At 43.4% G+C, this 21980-nt stretch overlaps 1 protein-coding gene and 1 long non-coding RNA gene across 5 annotated transcripts in view; both read left to right on the top strand.

Annotated features, from left to right (window-relative positions):
• The first annotated feature begins 692 nt into the window (after nucleotides 1-692).
• LOC121076027 lies at nucleotides 693-11118 on the top strand. The gene is made up of 4 exons (XR_005823305.1): nucleotides 693-759; nucleotides 1602-1754; nucleotides 4052-4129; nucleotides 8380-11118. It is a non-coding gene; the product is annotated as an uncharacterized LOC121076027 (long non-coding RNA).
• A 203-nt stretch (nucleotides 11119-11321) lies between these two features.
• PRTG (protogenin) overlaps nucleotides 11322-21980 on the top strand; it is an 85178-nt gene continuing 74519 nt past the window's right edge. For 2 of the 4 annotated variants that reach the window (XM_040569928.1, XM_040569927.1), the window contains exon 1: nucleotides 11848-12762. In XM_040569928.1, the coding sequence (XP_040425862.1) occupies nucleotides 12366-12762 (397 nt within the window). In that variant the 5' untranslated portion in view covers nucleotides 11848-12365. Of the gene's footprint in view, nucleotides 11571-11847; nucleotides 12763-12996; nucleotides 13594-21980 lie in introns of those variants that run through there. The other 2 variants (XM_040569929.1, XM_040569930.1) reach the window with 2 other exon arrangements.

The following is a 21980-nucleotide window of genomic DNA, read 5'->3' as shown; positions in this document are numbered from 1 at the left end:
CTGAATTGTTTGTACATTTAAAAGGACAATACCTACTATCTTCCATTCTTATAAATGAGAGTTAAGCGTTTAACTAGCTGCTGCGTTGCTCTACGTCATCACAAAATCGGCATGAGAAGCAAGCACAAGCTTTGGTACTCTTATACTAAGTCATTTTTCTTTGAAGTAGAGACTTAATTGCTTTTTCTGTGTGAAACATATATCATTAGCACACTAATCAGAATACAAACAGCTCACAAAGGGGATAATGAGGGAGAACTTCTATGTAATACTTGTTTTACATCCACGTGACTCTGTAGAAAAATGTTTTGTTTTGCTGAGCTGTCCTTAATTTGAGGTTTCTTGCTTAATGAGACTTCAAACAAATTCTGCATTGTAGGTTTCAGGTTTTTGTCCCAGAGAGAGAGGCTTGGGATTTAGGGGGGAGGGGGGAAGCAAAGTGCCTTGGAAAACCTGAACAAACATTAAGTGAGCATGCCTCTTGAGGAAAGACAGATAAGGCAGCCTTCCTAAATGTGATAGTGTAAAACTTTCAGCTCAAATATACCACAGACTAAAACATGCATCACAATTTGTGTTTCTTAAGCCCTTTTGAGTGGAAGTTTAATGGAAAATGTTTTTGTAATTGTCTGATAGCTTTTCTGATATTTTCTACAAGTTGAAATATTTCTGACTCAGATTTTTTTTTTCAAGGGCTGCAAAGTATGACCTTTTAGAGGCTACAAACACGCATGTCCTACTATGCACTGCTGCTTGGGAGTAAGTAAAATGCTAAAGGTTTAAATCAAATTGCCCTGAGGACTGGTTACTGACCTTTTGAATGCAAAGCTGTCAAAACCTTCAACTAGACATCAGCTAGAGAAGAACACTTAAGGCAGATCAATGCAAATAGAAAACAATGTGGTTCTGACTTTTGGTAATTCCTAGTTAGTAAGCAACAGCTACTGTGCTATAAGAGCTGTTGGAAACAAACCCACGTTGCCTAGGAGTTGCTGGGAGTAACAAGTAACAGGGTTGTTTGTTTGTTTTCAGGGAAAGACTTCTATAATCTACTTAAGAAATTAAAAGTTTTCATTAATTGCCAAATCCTGATATAGTTATCTGAGCAGGATGCTGCACTGACTTCAAAGGGATTTTTGTCTACTTAAGGAATGCAGGGTCAGGCCCTTAACTAGTGATAACTTTCTTCATTGGGTTGTCAGATATGACAAACTATGCCACTTTGATAGAGGTTACCCTCTCCATGCCATGCCATCTCTTTGTCCTGAAAGCCTGCTTTTTTCCTTTGCTCAGGTAACTGAGTTCCTGGGTGGTTGCTATATAGAAAAGCTTGAAACTGACTCTCTGCCTGAAGCTGCAGTTTCTGTGAATGTATTTTCTTCATGTTGAATAGCTATAGCACGTTATTTTCTGGTTGTGACGTACAATAAATTCAGTTGCGGAATGTGTTTGACAGATTTATGACTCTTCACCCCCATTCTATGAATTGCTGCCCAACAATTAGTCATCCATCCTTAATAATTTAATTCCTAATTATTTTTCATGTACTATTGCTTGCTAAAATGCAAATTTTTAAGTAAATGCCTTACTTTCTCTGTCAGCTTACAGAAATGGACCAAAAAAGAGGGGATGAGGAAACTGCTCATTCATATGTAGAATCTCAGTCCAATAATTGTGGGCATCCTCCTGTGTGGACAGTATTAAGCAATCATATATATCCTATGCTGAAGATTCACAGACTAATTATTTTACAGGTTAGTAAAAAATAATTCACCATGCTTAATCAGAATCTTAAAACTGCTTTTCTGTTAGTGTAATTCAGAATTAGCTATTAAAAAATAAGAGGTGCTGCTTCATCCAAGACAAAAATAATATAGTTGAGCTCAGTTAACATGGAGCTAAAAATTATGCCTTTTTTCCCAAAGTAATTAATTTTTACTGTTCTCCACAGTGAGAATTCAAAGTTTGTCAAGACTGTGAACACTTCTAAAATCTAATTCTCACTTGAAAAAATTGTAGACATTTATATAAGTGAAATAAGATGAAATTACTTAAGTACATGAAAAATTTCAGAATTAGGAAAGCAAATATCTCAGTTACATTTTTTTTTAACATTGAAAAAAGTCTAGTTATGTAATTGATTCTTAAGGTGCAAACAGGCTGGCTCAGCTGGTCTCTCACTGTATGAAGAAATTAATCCTTGTCATGTTCTACCTAACATGATGACTGAATAGCTAAATCTGTTGATTGGGGGCTGCAGACTGGGCTGCAGCTGCAGCAGGGGCAGGATGAGGTGGGGACGAGGAGCTGAGCCGCAGGGTGTGACTCAGGGCATCCCGGACTGGTGGTGCTAACAGGGATGGGCCTGTAGCTTGCTCAGGGCATCTCAGAAAGAGCATTTGTCCATTTCTGTCTCTCCTGAAATTGGCAGGAATTTCAGTACTCAGGAGAATTTGGACGGCTCTCTGCTTGGTGAGGGTTTTCTCATCTAGTTAGTCTACAGCATGATGGTTTAGTTGCTGCAACAGCATGCTGATGTTGAGTGGGATGCTAAGTTTTCCAGTCAATGACTTGCACTGGCCTGCTCCTCAGCTGAGCACATTAGGCCAGTTTCACTCACTCACCTGGCAGAAAACTATTCCACACACACTTTTCCTGGTTACCTAGGTAGGGTGAACATTTTGATGTGCATAAGGTGTGTATTTTGTATGTGCATTATTTGCCCGATGCAACAAGTTCTGCCATGTGCTAACATTTGGCCACTGTGATCTTCCAGAGATATCAGAACATGAATAACAGCAAAATGTTATTTACTATTTAGGAAACATAATCCTAGGGTAATTACTAGACACTGGATAGCAGCATGGCTGAAACTACCAGCAGCCTTAACAGCTGGCTGTTCTCCTGGTCTCCATGCTATGCAGGCGCATATGTGTGTGCCACATGCTAAACTGAACCAGGGACTTAATTTCAGCAAAAAATGCTTGTAGTTTCCCCCCCAGTGTTATTTCCATCAGGTTCGGTTGTCTGATCTGATTCCTCGCTTGGCCATGCAAGCCCTTGTGCCACCCCAGTACAGGCACAGCATGTTGCAAAGCGCTGAATTGCATCAGATGAACTAAGGTTGCCTGTGGCTGTGCTTGCAGGAGAGCCTCCCTGCACGGCAGTGCTCCTGCCTCTGATCTCCTCCTCCTGCCCTGCAGGGCACCTCGATCCAGCCATGCCTCCTGCCTTCGGCTCACCTCCCGTGCTGGGCAGATAGCTCTTCCAGAGCCTCCAGACAATGAGAAGTCCCCATGGGATCCCAAGTGATTCCAGTAGCCTAGCTGAGATAAAATCCCAGTGACTGTGGGTGATGGAGGTGGTAATTTCAGCATCAAAGAACAACCCCCTGTGCTGTCCAGCTTTTGGCTCCCCTCAGCTCACCCCCCTCCCCTTGGCTCACTCCTTGCACCTGGGTGTTGCCTTTAGCGGCTCGGCCCGAATTCTTCGTAAAGGCGTGCTGCTGTAAGTCACAGCTTCATGTGGCCCTTCAAACATCTTAGTATCCATCCCCAGAGCCACATTGTGCATGGGGGCATTTGCAGGATGAGTCTGTATGTGTGTGAGCGGGAGGAGGTGCTGGGAACATGCCTTGAAGGCTTCAAATCTGTTTATCTTCACACTCCTGAGAGGCGATCGCTCTCCCGTGACAGGGCAGCGCGCTGGAGGGAGCTGTGCTGGCAGCAAGGAGATAAACCTACAGGGCGCAGGCTGCTCTGGCCAAGTGGCCTCTCCCTGACCAGCAATTCCTTATGTCTCTGTGAGATGAAATGGGACAGGAGCAGCAGGAAGCCTCCTCCAATCCTTCTTTTTAATAGTTCCTCAGGATAAATAGTAGATAAGAGGAAAGGCAGCATTGTTAATAAGCTGAGAACGTTAAGACAAAGAAAAGAGCTGTGGTCTTTCACAGCAAAAATAAATAGGTATCTGTAGTGGGGTATATTCAGCAATATGTCCAACTGCTAGTTGGCCTCTGACTTGCTTTGTTTTTCATTTATTTTATTTCCAGTAATTGTTTCCTGATTGCAAACATATAGAGGAAAAAAGAAATGATTTGCATGTTTCCTGTTGTAACAGCAGAATGAAGGTAACTTACACAGGGATGAAAAGAGACCATATTTCATGCCTGTTGCTAAACAAATAGCTGCGGAACAGTGGGTTGTCATGATAAACAAGAAAGACACTGACAAAAAGCTGCCCCTCTCTAGAAGGTTTGAGAGATTCCTTTGTAGATTCAAACATAGGAAGTGGTAACCTAGGAGATAATTTCTTTCTGTTCATTTATTCTCAGTCTGAGACTTATTTTATCAACCTGGTGTATTAACGTTTTGATTTATAGAGGATTATATCAGAGTACAGTTCTGCAGCATTTTCAGGATTTTTACTTTTACTTTATTTATAGGGAATAGGGTTGAGAGAGAGGCCTGTACTGTGCTATTTTTTTAGAAATATTACAAATGCAGCATATGGGGTAGCTTTCCTCCACCTGCCGGCTGTTCCTCTTCCTCCTTGCAATTCCCACATACACATAAAACCTTAATGAAGTTATACCATGTGTTTTGGTGCACAGACACCATAGCTGCTGTTCTGTGCTATTGCTGTACCTTCGCCTGTATGGTGCAACCTTTGGTGGTTTTCCATTCATTTTATACTACAACAAGCCAGGTCAGGGAGATAAACCAGGAGGAAAGAAGTCCTACCAGGGGGGAAAAAAAAAAAAGGAAGAGTTTTCTGGAAGGTTAGGTGTTTGGAGGAGCTTACTGCAGGCAGTGGAGCACTGGCTCTGGCACAAGTGCTGGGAAGAGAGAGCATGGGGCTGCAGTGCACCCAAACCCCACGCTGTTAGAGCTCTGCTGTGCATAAGAGAAGAGTGCATCTGGGATCAGGTATGCTCTCAGGTGTGTGCTTTTTCTTTATGCAGCTGTGGCTGTGTGGTTTGTTAAAAGCACCAAGAGGAGGTCCTCTTTCTCCTGGCAAAGCTCATAGCAGACCCTATCTTCACGCTGGTGTGACAAGGGCAGGGGTGAACTTCTGGAGGCTGCCTCCAGGGCACAGTGAAACAACGTGGCAGAGGCACACCCACTGATTCAGGCCAGAAGATTGGGATCACGGAGGGTGTCTGGAAGGAAAAAAAAAAAAAAAACACAAAACCACGCTAGTGTGGCAAATAATTGTATTTCTTCCACTTTGGTGTTTGTTGGTTTATAACCGTATGAGATCTGTGTCAAAATCTCTTTGTCGAGGAGGTGTGCTTTTCCTGTACAGGAAGGCTCCCTGGAGAGAAAGTTCATTAGCATCCCAAGGGCTCAGCCTAAGGTGTGTTTGCCCATCTGCTCGGGGAAGGAGTAAATCTCCTTTGAGAAGGCAACCAAGATGGTAACTGTACACGGGTTCAAAATGAAGCAAGAAACCACTAAGTGACCAAATGTGCTGAAAATAAACATTTGTATAGTGGATCTTAATGGAGTTAGCTTAACATATTGTAAATCTGTGAATACAGTTGTAATTGGATCAGGAGTTTGGCATGAGCAGCAAGGAAGTGGCTAAGCATGCCTCTAATGACACCAGATCAAAAACACTCGGAACAAGAACTGTAAAGAAGAAAAGGGCTTCCCCGAGCAGAAGGGTTAATGATGCTGCACCAGGAGTGCCGCAGACGTGGCTGCCCGTTAGCTGGATTTTCAGGACTCCACCGGCTAAAGGCAGAGCTGAACCAGCGCAAATTGCCGTAATTCCCCTGCAGTTAATAAGGCTCTGCCAATTACCACTGCTCTCGGCCTGTCCTGAAAAATGATTGCAGCTCCAATACAGCAGCAGCTGTGCTAAGGCGCTCGTAGTGGCTGTACCCTGTCCCCTGCCCTGGGTGCCTGTAGCTACACTTTCCCTTGTACCAGACAGACCCACAGCAGCTCCCGCAGGGATCTGCTGGCAGAGCCAGAGCCTGAGCTAGGACCTGGCATTGGGGAAGGGTTGGCTGAGCGGGTCTGGGAGCAATGGGGATACCAAGAGTGCAGTTTGGATGATTATATGCTGGTTCGGAAATAGATTTGGGCCACAGGGCTGCAGCACTGACTCTTACAGATACTGTTCTCCACCCAGAGGTGCTCTTCCCTGTCTTTTTCTGTCCTGTGACGTTAAGGTGCTGGAGCAGTGCTGTGTGAAGCCAGAGCAGGGGATTGGCTCCCATGGAGCAAATCTACTTCCCCAGGTGTCTCAGAGCTTGTTAGGTTAGGCAGATGTGGTACTGCAGGTACACAGCTCAGGCAGTTTGTGTCCAGGCCAACCATGTCCTGTCGTGGCCTTTCGCAGACCACCAGGATGAGACAGCCAACATGATGCTATTCCTTCTTCTCTGGTTTCTGAGAAGGAAAAGGAAAACTGAGCTGAAATGCCTAGTGCAAAACTGTCCACAGAAGAACTGAACCATTTCTGGTTCAAAATAAAAGAAATGTAAATGGTTTTAAATATATATATATTAAACTGGAAGAAAACCACATTCTCCATCCGTGGCCTGGACCTGGGGCCTGTTGTGGCTACAGAGATCTTGTAAATATGGAGTCTACCAAGGGGAAATGCAGTTGCAGGTGAATTTTCAATTTTTCCTTTTCCTGAGGCTGCCATTTGCCATCACACTGAAGAGTCCTGCCTATTAGCTTCTGTTCCAGACCTGTTGCTAGCACTTCAGACAAAGTGTATAAACATCATGGTCATGAGACTTCATTCACCTTTGGAAAGTCCCTCTTTCATCTTGCTGGATCATGATGTGACCAAAATTTTGGATTTTAGCAACCACACACAGAGAAGAGCGGTGGAACAAAGACCTGAGCTAGTTTGGTTCATGTCAATCTGATTTTTTAAATTGTTGTTTTCAGGAAACATAAGCTGTGCTTGTTAGGGTTCGGGCTGAGAGAGAAATGCAGCATGAGGTCAATCAGGTAATTCACAGACAGCAACCTGGACAGCGTGTTGGTTTTCCAGCTGCTGGTAGCACTTTAAAGAGAGGTATTACTCAGGTCTTAAGGCATTGAAGTGGTGACTGCTGAAGTATTACAAGTTATGCACGTATATTTCAAAGAAATAATCTCCTTTGCAGACCCAAAAATGTAAGAGAAAGCATAGAAAAGGGTTTACACGGTCTGAAAAGAACCACAAAACTAGGGAAGTTTACATAGTTTCCCACATATGCCAAAAATACAGATTGAGTCAAGTGAAAAAGCCTGTGTTGGTGGGAGGAGAAAAATTGCTGCCCTGGAGCAAAGTAGGCATAGATTTGTTTGTATTGGCTGGCAATATCTTGGACTCATCCTGAACTGTCGTGGTTTTCTCATGATAATGCTTCTGTGAGACTGTTAGCCAAGTAGATAATTGTATTTATTGGCTCCGTGTTTACTAACACGGTGTATTTGACAGAGCTCTAGCTGGCAGTGCCTTTAAACTGTGGCTCAATGGCTTTATCAGCTAGTGGTGAAGTATGAATTTACATATGTTATCACAAGTCTGCCCTATCTCTGATCCCATTAATTACTGGAATACGTGTTAAAATAATGATATCTGACAAATTAAGGAGGGAGAGTTTATGCGGATCTAGTTACAGCATGGCTTTATTCTAAGGAATTTATTTGTTTCGCTCAACAGAAATATGAAAATGGAAATACTGGTGTTGTAGCTGCCCAGACGCAGGCACAAAGAGTGCTCCAAAGGGACACACTTTTCTTTACTAAGCCATTTAAGACAAACAGCGTATTTGATCTCAGGAGTCAAAACCTCCTGCTGGCACAGCGTAGTCCAGGGAGATGGTAAAGCAGTTTCACTGCCACAGCTGAGTACAGCAGCCAGCACAGACACAGTTAATGGAAACCAGCCCACATGTGGGACTATGGCTTGGTCTCAGCTCCCCTTCTGAAGGCACGTTTGCTGCGTTGCTCGCTAGGACCTATGCCTGCCTCAAAAAGGGCCAGTGAATGGGGATTGGGGTGAATGGGGAGTGGGACGGTGCCCTGTGCTGGGCAGTGCTGCAGCCCACCCGCAGGAAGCAGCACCCTGCCTGAGGCTGTGCAGAGCAAGGGGCTGGGGGGAAGTAACTACATCTAACAAGGGACAGTTTCACCCTACCCAGCAACTAACCAAAGCACATGATATAGAAATGTTACCGGGTAACACAGAGCTGTGTTAATTTTGCTGTGTTAGTGATGCATGTTAGGTAAGTTAAAGGGGAAAATGTCGGTGCGAAGTGAGCAAAAATATCCCTTTCTAGTGTCAGAAAAAATATTATTTTGCCTCAGACTATGATGCTAAACACCCATGGCACTCACTTTCTGTGTATTTCCTTCAAATCAGCATCCACTGGGGAGTTCCTGTATCCTGTCTGGAAAAGAAGCCTGTGGAAAGATCTCTCCAACGTGCACAGTGCTGGAGCAGCGCATTTGCCACAGAGTTCTAGGTGGTTTCATGAGTCACTTGTGAAGTACTGTTCTGGGCAAGCAGAAACTCTGAGTTTTTTAAATAGGATTGCACTGGAGGACTTCAGTGGGTACTTACCCTGCCAAGGTAATCACAGTGTGGGCCTACAAAAAGCACCTCCAGGGTTCTGAAATAAAAGTACTGTCAGGAGTGGTCTCCCTTCTCTGCCTCGCTGCTGTTTGGCGACAGGGGCTACTGCTAGAAACCAGCCCCACGGCTGTCTGGGAGGTCGCACACAGCCCACGTGTGAGCAGTGTCACAGGGACGCCCCAGACACAGGCAAGAAGTCTTCCAAGGAGCCCTGACTCCCACTGCATGGGGGGGCTTTGCTCTGTCACTAGTGAAGGATGTGGAGGGGAAACCCCTGGAAGCAATACATCAAATCAGAACACATCAGAAACGTATCTCAGATTACATCTGCAGTAATGGGAAATCCATATGGAAAATCAAGCTAACTGATAAATATTTGTTAGATACTCATTGAAAATGACTGCACTTTTTTTGTCACAACATAAAAATGTGTGTTTCTTGGATTTATTTGATGGGTAGGAATTGCAGTGCTGAGTGAAGGTACATATTTGTCTATTTGATCAGATTTGCCTTGGTAAGATGCTGTGGTGAAATGTTTGGCATCTCTCCAAAGAGCTTTAACAAGTGGACATGTTTTGTCCAGGCCTTGGAATGTGTTTTGAATTGTTGTTTGTTTTGGAAATGTCAATGTATGAACGTCTCAAAAACATTGATTTTTATCTATTTGTTTACATTTATGCAACTTCAAATGCCTTAAATATAATATAGCCTTAGTATCGACTTTTCAAATTAAGTAAGGAGAATTGCAGAAATATTAAATACAATTTTCACATTTTATTAGCATTATTTGGAAGCGTTCTGTTTAACACACAAGTAGTTTCACACAATTCCTTGGTATGCCTGTTCTGTGAGATCCAATGCATTCCAGGAGCATCATGCTGTGTGTAACGGTCATTAACCTCTGAGGAAAAAACCCAAATCTTTAGATGTATCCCACACAGTTCAAACATAATGCCTAATTTAGGACATAGCTAGAAGGGGAAATTGCAAATAGAAATGTATTGATTTTTTGTTGTTGGCACTGTCTCCCTGCAGCCATTGGGAGGGTGACCCTGGGACTTTATACCAGATACTTCAGATGTATTCCCCATTGGTGTGTTTGTCTTCTAGATGTGCTGAGCTCATCTAGCAAATCTTGAATTCTGGTCACTCTGATCAGTCAGAGTTTAGTAGGAGAGAATACAGTACTGGGATGAGCTGCAGATGGAAGGTGTGAGTTTGCCACAGGCAAGAATGAACTTTATTCATAAGCAATTTTTTTTAGATTATTTTTGAGTTCTAATAAATGATACTTTTTTCGTAGTTCACGCTCTTATCTTTAGTGACTGGATAAAGTAAAACAGTTAGGAAATTTCAAAAATACTGTGCTAAGTGGATCCTGTTGCTGTATGTATCCCTATTTGGACACCAAAATGGTGGATGTTCAGTTCTGCTGTGCAAAATGACTATGAAACTGCGTGGATATCTCTTGGGTAACTGTGATTTGCATGCACAGCTAATCTTTCCTAATTACCTTCCCTGAAAACTAATGCTAAGATCTTAGCAATCTGAAATCTTTTGCTCATGTATTTCTGACAAGTGAGAAAGGTGATGTAGGTCGAACTATGGCTTACATTGCATTTTTATGGCTCTGATTTTCTCCTGAACGCTTTTAGAGGAGTCGGTAACTGAGGCTGTAGCCAGTCCTGGTGATGATGCAGCAGAAGGGACGGAGTTTAGCTGCTGGCTCCTGGTTCTGTGAACTTTGCAGTGCTGGCAGGAACAAAAAGCAGTAAAAACTTGCCTGTCACTGAAGTCAGCAGCTATCACAATGAATGCAAACAGGGGGCAAATCTGCTGAGTAAGAAGATGCCTTCTCTACATCGTAACTTTAGAACTCTGAACAGACAAAAAAGAGCTTAGAAACCACATTTCCAAACTGGCTGCCAGCGTGGTGTAAAATCAGGGGTGAAGCTGAAAGCTTAAATTATAACAGCAGCTTTTGATTTGATGACATCTCTGACATCTCCCAAACAAATCATGTATGGGATGTTGATACCCTGATTCTCAAGCCATATGTTTGCAGTTTAGGTTCCATTTTGGCAAGCTACACTTTGGACTTGGGGCAGATGTAAACTCATGGCTGCCTTCCGGTGAAGCGTGGCTCATCCTCGGCAGCAGCATGCTGCCCTGTGCAGCCATCTGGAAATGGTTTTATCGGTGCTGCGAAAAGGGGGCTGTGAGGACCGCTGATACAATGGCACTCCAGTCGTGCTCTGCTCCCATCCTTGCCTTCAGCGGTCGGACTGTGAGCACGGGAAGGCCATTTCCGTGGGCTCACAGGGATGCTCTGCAGCACCTGGACGTCGCTGCACCTGTGTCGGGCACCGCAGGCCTGGGCCAGAGCTGCACGCGTGCCCCAGGCCCCATTTCCAACTACTCCACTCCTCACCAACCCTCTCTCGTTGCTAACAGTAGAGTAGCTCAGTAGTCTCGCCCCGCTCCCCCGACGGCGGGCCCGGCCGGCAGCTCCCTCCCCGGCCCCAGGGGCTGAGGCGGCGCCCGCGGGGCACAGAACCGGCCGGGGGGCGGCCGCCCTCGGGTCCCGGCGGGGCAGCACCGGGGGTCGGCCCGGATGGCGCCGTCCGCCCCTCGCGTGCGGGGTCGGCTCCTGTCCCCGCCGCGGGCCGATCCTCCGCCCGCCCCGGGGGCATTGTCCGCCGCGGCCCGCCCCGTCCAGCGGCGTCCCTCCCCCGGCCGGCCCTGCCCCTCGCCCCCTCGCCTCCCTGAAGGCCAATGGAGACGGGATGCGGAGGGTAGGGCCGGGACGGGCGCGCCGGGGCCGCTCCGTCCGCCCCCTGTCTCCTCCCCTAGCCCGCTGACCGGGCTCTCTGGCGGCGGCCGGCGGGGCATGCCAGCCGCGTCCCGCTAAATGGCGCCGCTCCGCCGCCGGTCGCTGCTGCGGGCGCTGCTCCGGGCGCTGCTGCTCCCGCTGCCAGGTGAGTCCGCCCCATTGTCCGGGCCGCGCCGCGCCGCCGCACGTGGCTTCATTTAGCCGGCATCAGCGCCCGTGCGGCACCGGCCGGAGCGGGAGCGGCCGCACGGCCCCGCGCTTTGTTCGCGCCGCGACGGGGCGGGCGGCTGAGGGGGGACAGCGGGGGGCTGGCGGCCGCCCCGCCGGCAGGGGGCGGGAGCGGACCGCTGGGCACCGGTAACCGGCCTCTGAGCACCGGTAACCGGCCGCTGGGCGCTGTTAACTGACCGCGCGCCCCCGAGGGCTGGGGGCCCTGAGGGGCGCTGTGAGGGGTGCCCGGGCAGCGGGGACAGGGCGGGAGGAGGGGGGATAGAGGGTAGGCTCCGCTGGGCGGGGTAAGTGGTTTCGGTACTGATTTCTTGTAAAATTAGCCTTTTACGACGCCCCAGCTCCTTTGACAGGCTTGTAAAATTAGCGAGCGGCTCGGGCGCCTGGCGGGTGCTGGCGAAGCTCCCCCGGCGGACAGAAGTTGGCACCTGCGTCGGGGGGCGGCCAGAGCCCCGCCGCCTGTGGGGGCACGGCGGTGACCCCCAGGCACTGCTGCGTCCAGCACTCCGGCGGCTGAGCCAGGGTTGTGCTGAAGGCACCCGTTCCCTCGCTCATCCCACACTGGGATGCGTTTGAAAGCTAGGAGGCAAGAGGCTGAGCAGCCTAGAGTCTGACGACTTTACTCGGCTTGAAGTCAATAGTACAGCTTTCCCTGAGCGATCCGGGGTGCAGCTGGAAGGGCTCGGAGGTCTTGGAGCCTTTAATAACAATAATGGGTTTACCTCGTGCTGTGCAGGATTGCTCACAAGTGCTCCTGGTAACGAGCATGTCTGTACTTACAGTCAAAATCTTTTTCTCTCCCTTAGGAGTGTGGTGCTTTAGTGAACTGTTTTTTGTGAAGGAGCCTCAAGATGTTATTGTCTCAAGGAAGGATCCAGTGGTTTTAGACTGCCAGGCCCGTGGTGAAACTCCTATAACTATTACATGGCTGAAAAACGGAGGCAAAGTATCTGAAAATGAAAGGATCTACACTTTATCCAATGGCTCTTTATACATCAGTGAGGTGGAAGGAAAGAAAGGAGAGCTGTCAGATGAAGGATTTTACCAGTGCTTAGCTCTGAACAAGCATGGAGCCATTCTCAGTCAAAAAAGTCACCTTACTCTAGCAAGTAAGTTCCAGCTCTTGTTTGTTAACCTGCTCCCAAGTTTGTGGCAACAGCTCCTGAACAGCACAAAACAACTTATTGTTCTGATGTTTGTGTGCATGAAAAGACAAATTACAAAAGCAAATAGTGAGACAATTCTGCAGAACACTTGTTTCTTTGTATATGTGTAAATATTATGAGCAAAACTTGTCATGCCTCCGTTCAAGTCTGTGACATGGCCAGAGTGGCAGAGCCACCTGTGAGCCCTCGTGGATGGTGGTGCCTTATGTGGTTCGCTCATCAGAGCAAGCAGTGATGCAGAGCCATGCTGGTATAGTGGTTGCAGATGATGCAGAGCCATGCTGCTACCAACGGTCTGGGTCTTATTTCTCAAGTCCTGTTCTTGAGACTTTACAAGGGTTATCTACAAATCTGTTCTTTTTTTCTTGTTCAATAGCCTGATGTTGTGATGAGTAGTGTTGGGGATATCTTGGGGCAGAGTATAATAATAATAGAAATGGCTGTCTTTGGGAGAGGAGAGAGGAAAGGTTTTCAGGGCCATCAAGAAGATTAAATCATAGAACCATTTAGGTTGGAAAAGACCTCTAAGATCATCTGGTTCAACCTTTAGCCTAGTACTGCCAGGCCCACCATTAAACCAAGTCCCTAAATTACCAAGTCCTTGCTGTTCTGATGTCTACGTTCAGCCAGGCGGATGGGTACTGTCCCTTCTGGAACTGCTTCAGGGTTCTGGAACCTGCCATAAGGACCTGTACACGGTGCCACTGGGGGAGTCACACTTGTAGGGCACTCCAGGCCCTGATGCTGCCTGAGTGGTGAGGGAAATTCTTGCATGTAAGTGCCTTTATAGCTTTAACGGTCTGACCCTGAGTGTGTGTTCCCCTTGGTTTTCCTAGCATCTTTAAACGTATTGAGCAAGAGATGTGTGTTGGGAGCTGAATGCCGTGCCTTCTTCCAGGACAGTGCAGAGTTTTGCCAGTAGGCTGGAGTCATTTCAAAGGAAGTGTAACACAGAGAGTACACAGTTTGTGTAGTCCTCTCATGTTCCCTCTCTAATAGGACTTAACTGATGAACTTAATCTAATAGGAAAAGGCTCCCTTTGACCTCTTCAACCCTGTTCTTTGTGGCAAGTTGCAGTAAACTGTGGCACTGATACCTCTGTGGAAACTAGGCTTTGGCTGTGAATTGCAAGTTTTATCAAATTCAATCTGAAATTAGTTAATACAGTTAGTACATTAACTGGCATTAAAAAAGTCTGAATGTTAATACTTTTTTTTTCCCCATGTGCTTCTGAACTGAATATAAAAACTATCCATAAGGTATCATAGGAAGGTGTGAAATACCTTGTTCAGTGATCTGGAGCTTCGGGCAGTTGAAGACCAGCCTGGAAGCAGGTGGCTTCAAGAAAGTTACGAGTTTTCACATGCTGCAAGAGGCTGTGAACTCTCAATTTCTGAAAACTGGCTATTTATTACTTTGTATCATGGCATCTTACTCACTTTAAGGATTAGAGGCTTGGTAGTTCTTAGATACTTTTGACTAAATGATGAAAAATGAAGTATTAATATTGTTTACATTTACATTCACAACATTAGGTTTCAGAGTGTCAGCAGCATTAATAAACAAATTGAAGACAGTCTCTTAAGAGGATAGGAATCTCATTTTTTATAAATATAAAGCAAAGCAGTAGATGATGGATTCTTTGTGTAGGACTGAGGAAAAATTAGGGTGATATTAAATATGAGATGTTGCAGGATGAGCTCTGTGTTCTCCATATGAGAGAACTTCTGGAATGGTACGGAGAACTGTAGTAGTGGAGCACAGTAATACATTTGTATGATCTTTTTTTTTTTTTTTTCTTCAGACAGGATTGACCTTCTGTAAATGTTTGTTTCTCACATACACATCATTTCACCAGAAAGATGGTTTCGCTTTGGTTTGTTTTTAAATAATGAAATTTTACCACCAGGGAAGATACACAAGCAAATAGATTGTGTGTTGTGAAGTGATACTCTTGTTTTGCAGCCTTTTTTTTCTTCCCGTAAGACTATGACAAAAGGTTTCTTTTTCTTCTTTGAATACTTAAAAAGGTTTCTTACGGCTGTTGGAGAAAACTTGAAGAGATAGCGGATCTGTAATGGTCACAGTAGGTGATGTTGACTTAGTGATTAAGTGGTTAACTAGTGACCAAATGTGAAATTAACCCATGCAGCAGTTTATTCCTTTTTGTCATATGAAATGAAATTTGAAGTTGTGGGTTTTTTTTTTTTTTTTTAGGCTTATAAGTTTTGTTTAGAATCAGTTGTGGTCGCTGCAAAAGCAAATTACCTTGTGGTCAGGCTACAGAAAGAACTATACATATTAAACAGGTGGAGAATAGGCATTAAATGGGCATTCTTTCTTGGGAGGAAAAAAGCAAATGCTCTCTTAGGTCTCTGGTAGCAGCAGGGTGCAAGGATGTTCTTTTACTCTGCCTGATCAGAGATTTTGCTGGTAAGCTTATCTTTTGCTTCAGAATTGTAATGTTTAGTGTTGCATTTGGAAACCAAAAACTTTAATCTGTCCAAGAGTTTAAGATTTGAACACACAAGGAGATCAGGTCTTGGTTTCTAAAGTTAGGAACTGGAAGCTGAAGGTTGCACTCTTGGCAAGAATTCCATTATTCATGTGCAAATTAAGAATTCACAGGGTTAAAAGGTTAGAAACTGGCCAGGATGAGGTTTACCCTTGTGATAAAGAGCAGATGACCCTCATTCATTGGCCAAAGCTTTCATGTAGCTCCTCTGCAAAGTTAGTGATTGCCATGAATTGTTCTTGAGGAATGCAGAAATTCAAATGTGAGCAGGCCTTTCCTTAAGTGTCACTATGGAGCCTTATCTCCCGAGCACATCAGAGTAGGTCTGCAGGGACAGGGTTCCTCCCCAGAGGCCCCAAGGCTTTGCTTTCCTGTTGTTCATCCATGCACAAAAGAATTTGACTAATTTAGGTCTTTTTTTTTTTTTTTTTTTTTTTTAAGATCCCCCCACTTTTTTAAAGGAAGCTGTGGAGCTGAGGTATTGCTTAGGTAAAAATAAATATTCTTATCAGTACATGCTTATAGTTGCGTCCAAAGCTGGCTAGTTGATGTAGGGGGGAGAGAGGGAGGTCCCTGTGCTGGTCTTTGTGAGGTACCATGTGGGGGTAAAATGCTAATAGTGAAGAGTAAACGACTTACTCAAAATTCCCCTTATTGCTGCCACTGCTACTAGCAGAGATCTCTCTAAACAGAATATAAAAGTCATGTAGAACATGGAGGAAATCCAAGCACTTTTGGTACAATTAGAGTCAGCTAAAAATAAATAAATGAGATTTTTGTATTTTTGCAATTTAAATTGTGAATGGAAGTTTAACCACAGTTGACTAAGATTCTGTCCATAAATACAGCTAGACTTGCAGTAAGGTAATGTTAAGAAAAAATGGAGAAAGGGTAATCGTGTTTTGAAGTTAGTAACACAGGCTTTGAGTAGTGATTGGATAGGATGCTCATTGTTTATTTCCTTTTCACAAAAAGTGGAAATTGAAGTCTTAAATGGATGGAAGGGATATATACAGCTGGTTGGAGTATCCGTAGAGAACCCTTTCTCCTCTTGTAACTTGGCTGAATGTCTTATGTGCGAATTACAAGAAACATTAAGCCCATTCTTCATGAACAGGTTTCTGCATTACACCAGAATGAAAGGTTATTCAAGCAGAGGATTTCTTGGAACATGCTCCTTGAGGAAGCTGTTCGCTTGCTGCGTTACAGTTCGTGAACTGCTGGGCCTAGTCGATGTGGCAGAGTACTTTGTGGAGAGTTTGTGCTTTTGCTTACCTGCTGCGGCAGTGATGTGACTTGTGGTCCCACTGCCATGTCAGTAACTGGTAATGTTTATGTTTTTATATCCTACATCTTTTGCTCTGCTTTTAAATATTTGATTACTTAAGAGTGCATCCAGCTGTGCATTATCCTCTATAGAGGCAATCACGCTTTCTTAGCAGTAAACCATGCTTGTTCCAGCTGCTTGTTCCCACTTTTGCGCTGTGCCCTTCTTCCTGTGGGCACAGCTACACGTGTGGCTAACTGATCAGGGTTAAAATAATAGAATTAAAACAAAAGATGTTTTTAACCCAAGTGAGTTGCCTGATGTGTTTTGTTATGGAGCCCATTGTACTGGTGTAACTGAGAGGAGTGATGTGAAGGCGAAAGTCTTGGTGGAGGAATGCTGCTGAAGCTTAGATTGCCACAAAAATAAATGTTCTTTAAGCCTTTTTGGAACATGTACATATGCAGAAATGTTGCCCTTCTGCTATTACTTTTTTAAAAATTAATTTTAGTGTCTTGCCTTAAATGAGGAGGTCAATAGTTGTGGTCTCACACTATCATTTTCATTCAACGTGGAATCTGTCATCTCAGGTATCCTCCAAGTGTTTACAGATCTCAAAGATATGTTTAATTATGTTAAATAGTGATGGAGAGAGAAACAAATTCTGAGATGGGGGTGGGGAGCAGAAGGGCCGAAGTGTTTTCTGACTGAGATGGAATGAAGTGGCAAATGGCTGTTGTAGACAATAGTCTTGTATTAAAACAGATAGCAAGGTCTTAATGCTGTAGGACTAGTGTGGTTACAGACAATTTGAGGAAGCTCTTGTTTTAGGTTTTTACAAGTGCTGCCTTATTGCTATTGCTTTGATTAGTTGATTTGAGTGCCCTGGGAAGAGAACTGCTTCCTAAGCTGAGTGAACGTGGCTGAGTTTTCAAGAGTTCTTCAAGAACTCCCCCAGACATTTTTTGACCTGGGCTTCTGCAACATATTTACAGAAGAAATTGTCCAGACATAACAAATTGTTACCTTTTTCCTTTCTTTTTTTCTTTTGCACTAGGGCATTCCCTGTTCTTTCAGCAGTGACTGGTCTGCACTTGTAACAGGTCTTCCACAGCCTAAGGAGGGGGCTTTTACATCCTTTCCGGGACAAAAAGTATATGAAACTCTACTTAGCGCATATGAACAGTGTTTCCGTTACTATGTCAGTAGAGAAGAGAGCTTTTCACAGGTTTCCTGAATGTCTCAGTTTCACATTTGTCAAGCATAATGCCAAACTGAGGCATTTTATGTGCTTGCTGTTCTTCCAAACTAGTGAGGCCAAAGCTATTATGGTTTTTACTGTTTTTTTATCACCTTATCTTTATAATGTATAAAGTTTTTACCAGCTTCTTTTTTAAAGGGAAGCTCAGTCTGACTGGCGGTGGGTTCTGTAGCTAATAAAACCCTCACCTATGTGAGAAGTGTCAAAGGGAAACGTGGTACCATGCTACAAGTTGTTCAGAGCCACGACTAGAGGTGTTCTTACCTGATGCAAATTCTCCATGTGAAGCATGTACTAAACTGTTGAGATTTCTTTTCTCCTTGCAGAGCAATGCACTGCAGCAAAGGATACTGTTCTGTTCTTGCAGTGTGGTGCTTCCCCCCACCCCTGCCTTTCTTCTCCCTCCCTCTCTCTGCATTTCTTGGTGTAGAAATTGTTGAAAGGGCATTCAGTAAGGCCCCCTTTTGTCAGCCAGCTCTGATTATCCTAAAGAAAAGGATCTCACTCTGAGCAGTTGTTTGCCTAGAGACTTGTTGTCACGTCTTCACAATTTAACAGCTGTGGCTATTGATGGTGTGCAGGACAACTTAAGACATGACAAAAGAGAATCTTGGAGGAAGAATTTATGTTACTAAGCATTTTCCTACAGATTTGTCCATCGATTGACAAATTTGTGTTTCATTTTTGTGTGTTGTGCTCAACATTTTGTATTTTTCCACATCTCATATCCAAAACTGTGGACATAATCTTTTGTTTAGTTTTGCTTTTTTTCTTTTTTTTGTCCCATCAATAGGCCCAGCTGTTAAATTGGGATTGATTACTTCCAGTCTTTATAACTAGTAATCACCACCTAAGTGAAAAAGTAATCAACAAAGTCAAACCTCCCCATTTTGTTGAGCAAGTGTGTGTTGTATGGTCAACATTAGTTACCGGGGTCAACCTCTACATTGCTTTTAAGCAGCAGCATTTTAAGCAGCATCTGCATTTTTAAGTTGATTGTCTCGGCAATTGAGTTAGAGGAGAAAAAATCAAACTAGATGGTCTGTGCTGGGCACTAAGAAATCCATTGGGTAGCATTCAAAGACCTGCATCTATATTGAAAACATTTTTTGTTTGTATGGATAAAATTGCTACTGGATGGAGATAAGCATCAGACATAGGAAGGAGATGGGTATGAAACCAACAGAGTGTGGAGGATTTAACTGTGACTTAAGAGATGAAATTGTAACCTTCTCTTCTGTGTTGTTTTTTCTGTATGTAAAGATTTGGAGGGAGATGGCCTTCCTTATATTTTAGAGGAAAATGTAAATAAGTAGTACTAGACAGATTTTCTTTACTGCCTTTTTTTTTTTTTTTATCTTGATGCTTCCTAAATCTTAACAGCAATTCTGTTTTTGTTCTTTTTTGTTTTGTTTTTTTAAATAGGATTTTATCTTCTTGAGGGAGGAGAAGTTTTGTTCTGTTTTTAACAACGTGAACATTCGTGAAGGCAAAAAAAAAACACCTAAGTGGCATCTGGATAATACAATTATCATCTCAAGGCCCTGCTTCTCAATTGCCTGTCTCTGTTGGGCTTCTGGAAGGAGGTTTCTGACACATCAGTGCATCTGTAACACAGGGGAATAGCATCTAGATATCAGTCCCCCCTATTCCCAGGTGCACGTAGGTCTGCCATATGCTTGTGAAGTTCACTTAGGTTGTTCTCCTGTTCTCCTTATCAAACCCCCCAAAATGACAATGTACAATCTTTGTGTTTTAGAGGGTAGAAATTTCAGGGTGTCCAAGTCTTTCTGTGCCACAGTTATACTAAACAGCTCTTAACATTTCTGCTATAGTCAGGGGATTGCCCAAGTTTGGCTGATAAGAAAAATCAGTACATTTTTCAGTAGTTGTTGAGGAAGTTATGTTCACTTCTAGTTTGGACATTTCACTTTAGCAACTGCGATAGCATTTAGTGAGGACCTTCTTGTTTACTACGTGTCAGAGCAGTAGAATGCAACATGAGAGATGAAATACTGAAAAGAAACATGTTATAAAAGATAGAGGGATGCTGACAAGTTTTATATCTAAAGCTGTTACTAGAATTTAATCATTACTTTGAGGCAAAAGTTGCAAAGTACCAGGATACTACTTCACCATCTCCGGAAGGGCTGCTAGAAATGAGTGCCTTAAGTACTGAGGAGGGAGAAAGTTGGCAAGGAGCGGAGTTTAGTCTTCTGTAGCCTTGGTTCTTGGGTTTACACTTATATAAACTAATTTCTTCTGACTAATGTACCCATATGCATATATTCCCGTAAGTTATTTGAAAATGATCTTAAGAAGTTGTTTCTGCACATAGACAATGCTTTGAGGAAAGAAAAGACTTCTGGAATATGAAACAAGTGGAATGAGTGATGCACTGATAGAGATGTTCTAGCAACATTGAAAACGGACAAGAATGTTCATTATGGAAATAGAAAATGAGTAGGAACCTCATTAAGTGGAGTTTCCTGCAGTCATGGGCATGGAGGCTGATGAGGCTCACAGAACATGTGATGCACTCAGTCCCAGCCTCGCTCCTTTTGGAAACCTGTCCTTGACTATCTAAAAACTAATGAGCGTGTACAGAAAACAACCAGGTCATGTAATTTGACCTTGTATAACATAAATGAAGGAATTGCTTCTATACACAATGAAAAAGAAAACAAACAAACAAAAACCCCACACACAAAGCCAAACCAACCAAACAGAACATTGGAAAATTGAAAATCCAAAGAGCAGGTGGTAAAGATGAGGGTACTCTTTTATGAAAAAAAGTGCAAAAAATGATTAGTCATCTGCAAGTGTGGAAACCCTGTGTTTAGATACCTCAGGATACACTAAGGTATGGTCATTTTTAAGGGATGTTGCTGCAGAAGAAAATACAGGTGAGCCATCTGCTCAGTCAAGTCATTAGTAAAAAAAAAACAAAAACAAAAAAACTCAGCAGTCACTTCCATAGAAAGCATAGAAAGTGATGATCATCACTTTGCCTCTCAAGACCTTGCAGTTCCACTTTGACTTCTATTTTATCATTTTTTTTCAGTAGTAGAATACTACTGAGCAAATTATGTCTCCAGCCTTTGACAAGTGGTGACTACCATTAAAGCCCCTGTGAAATTCTCCTGGACAGCAAGAAATAAGATTTCTGTTGTTTGTGAGTTATGAATAAAATCTGTTGTGAAAAGCACAAATCTAACTGGAGGAGAGGGTCTTGATATGCCTTCTCATCTGTAAAATCTTCAGAAGAAAACTTTCTACCTACAGTCAATATAATGGGCCTGGTGGTAGGATGGGTTTTGTCTCAAAACACTGCAGTTCATCAAATCTGTATTCAGATGGGGAATGTCTTTGCCAAGCCTGTGCTTAAGTAGATGTTACCTAGTCCACTAGTCTTAGAACATGCTAAAATTGTGATTTTGAATTTGAAAATAGCAATGTTTTCCTTTATCCTAGAAGTATGTGTAATGGAAATTATTGTAGTTCCATTCTGAAGTTATTTGAATATGAGAGTCAGTTTTGAAAGAAATTATCACCAAATTTACCAGTGGTAAGGGGCTCTCAAAAGTTATTACAGGCATTAAACATGTCTTCTGGTGTTCTTTTAATACATAGCTAGGGGGCAGTTAAACTAAGTCTTTGCAGCTTGTGATTTGTATCTTGGATCCGCTGTTGTCTGCATGTTAGAAACTGGAGGAGATTTTGTGAACAGCAGCAACTTTTTAACTTCAGATTGCTTTTTGTTGTTGTTGTTTGTTTAAGCATCTTTAGATATGATTCCTGTTAATATTGATTGATTACATTGTCTGTTCTCATTTCATTAGGTCAGAATTTCTTTTGTGCAAAACCCACCTGTCTTTATGGTATCATAAATTAATAGAATTATAGAAGAAAAAACGCTGGATTCTTAATTGATCAGTGCAATTTTACCACATATATAACAGTTAATCTGTAGATATCCTGATAGATACCTATGGCTTACTTCTGAAGTCTTACATTACACCAAAGATCTTTCTGAATTTTCTAGGTGAGGGTTTTGAGTTACTTATATAGATATATGTATAACTCCCATTTGAGCCATGTCAGGTTAAAGAGAAAA

This window comes from Cygnus olor, chromosome 11, assembly GCF_009769625.2.
Source record: "Cygnus olor isolate bCygOlo1 chromosome 11, bCygOlo1.pri.v2, whole genome shotgun sequence".
NCBI classification, from domain to species: Eukaryota; Metazoa; Chordata; class Aves; order Anseriformes; family Anatidae; genus Cygnus; species Cygnus olor.
Note: the sequence above shows the minus strand (reverse complement) of the source record. Positions and strands in the feature narration are given on the sequence as shown.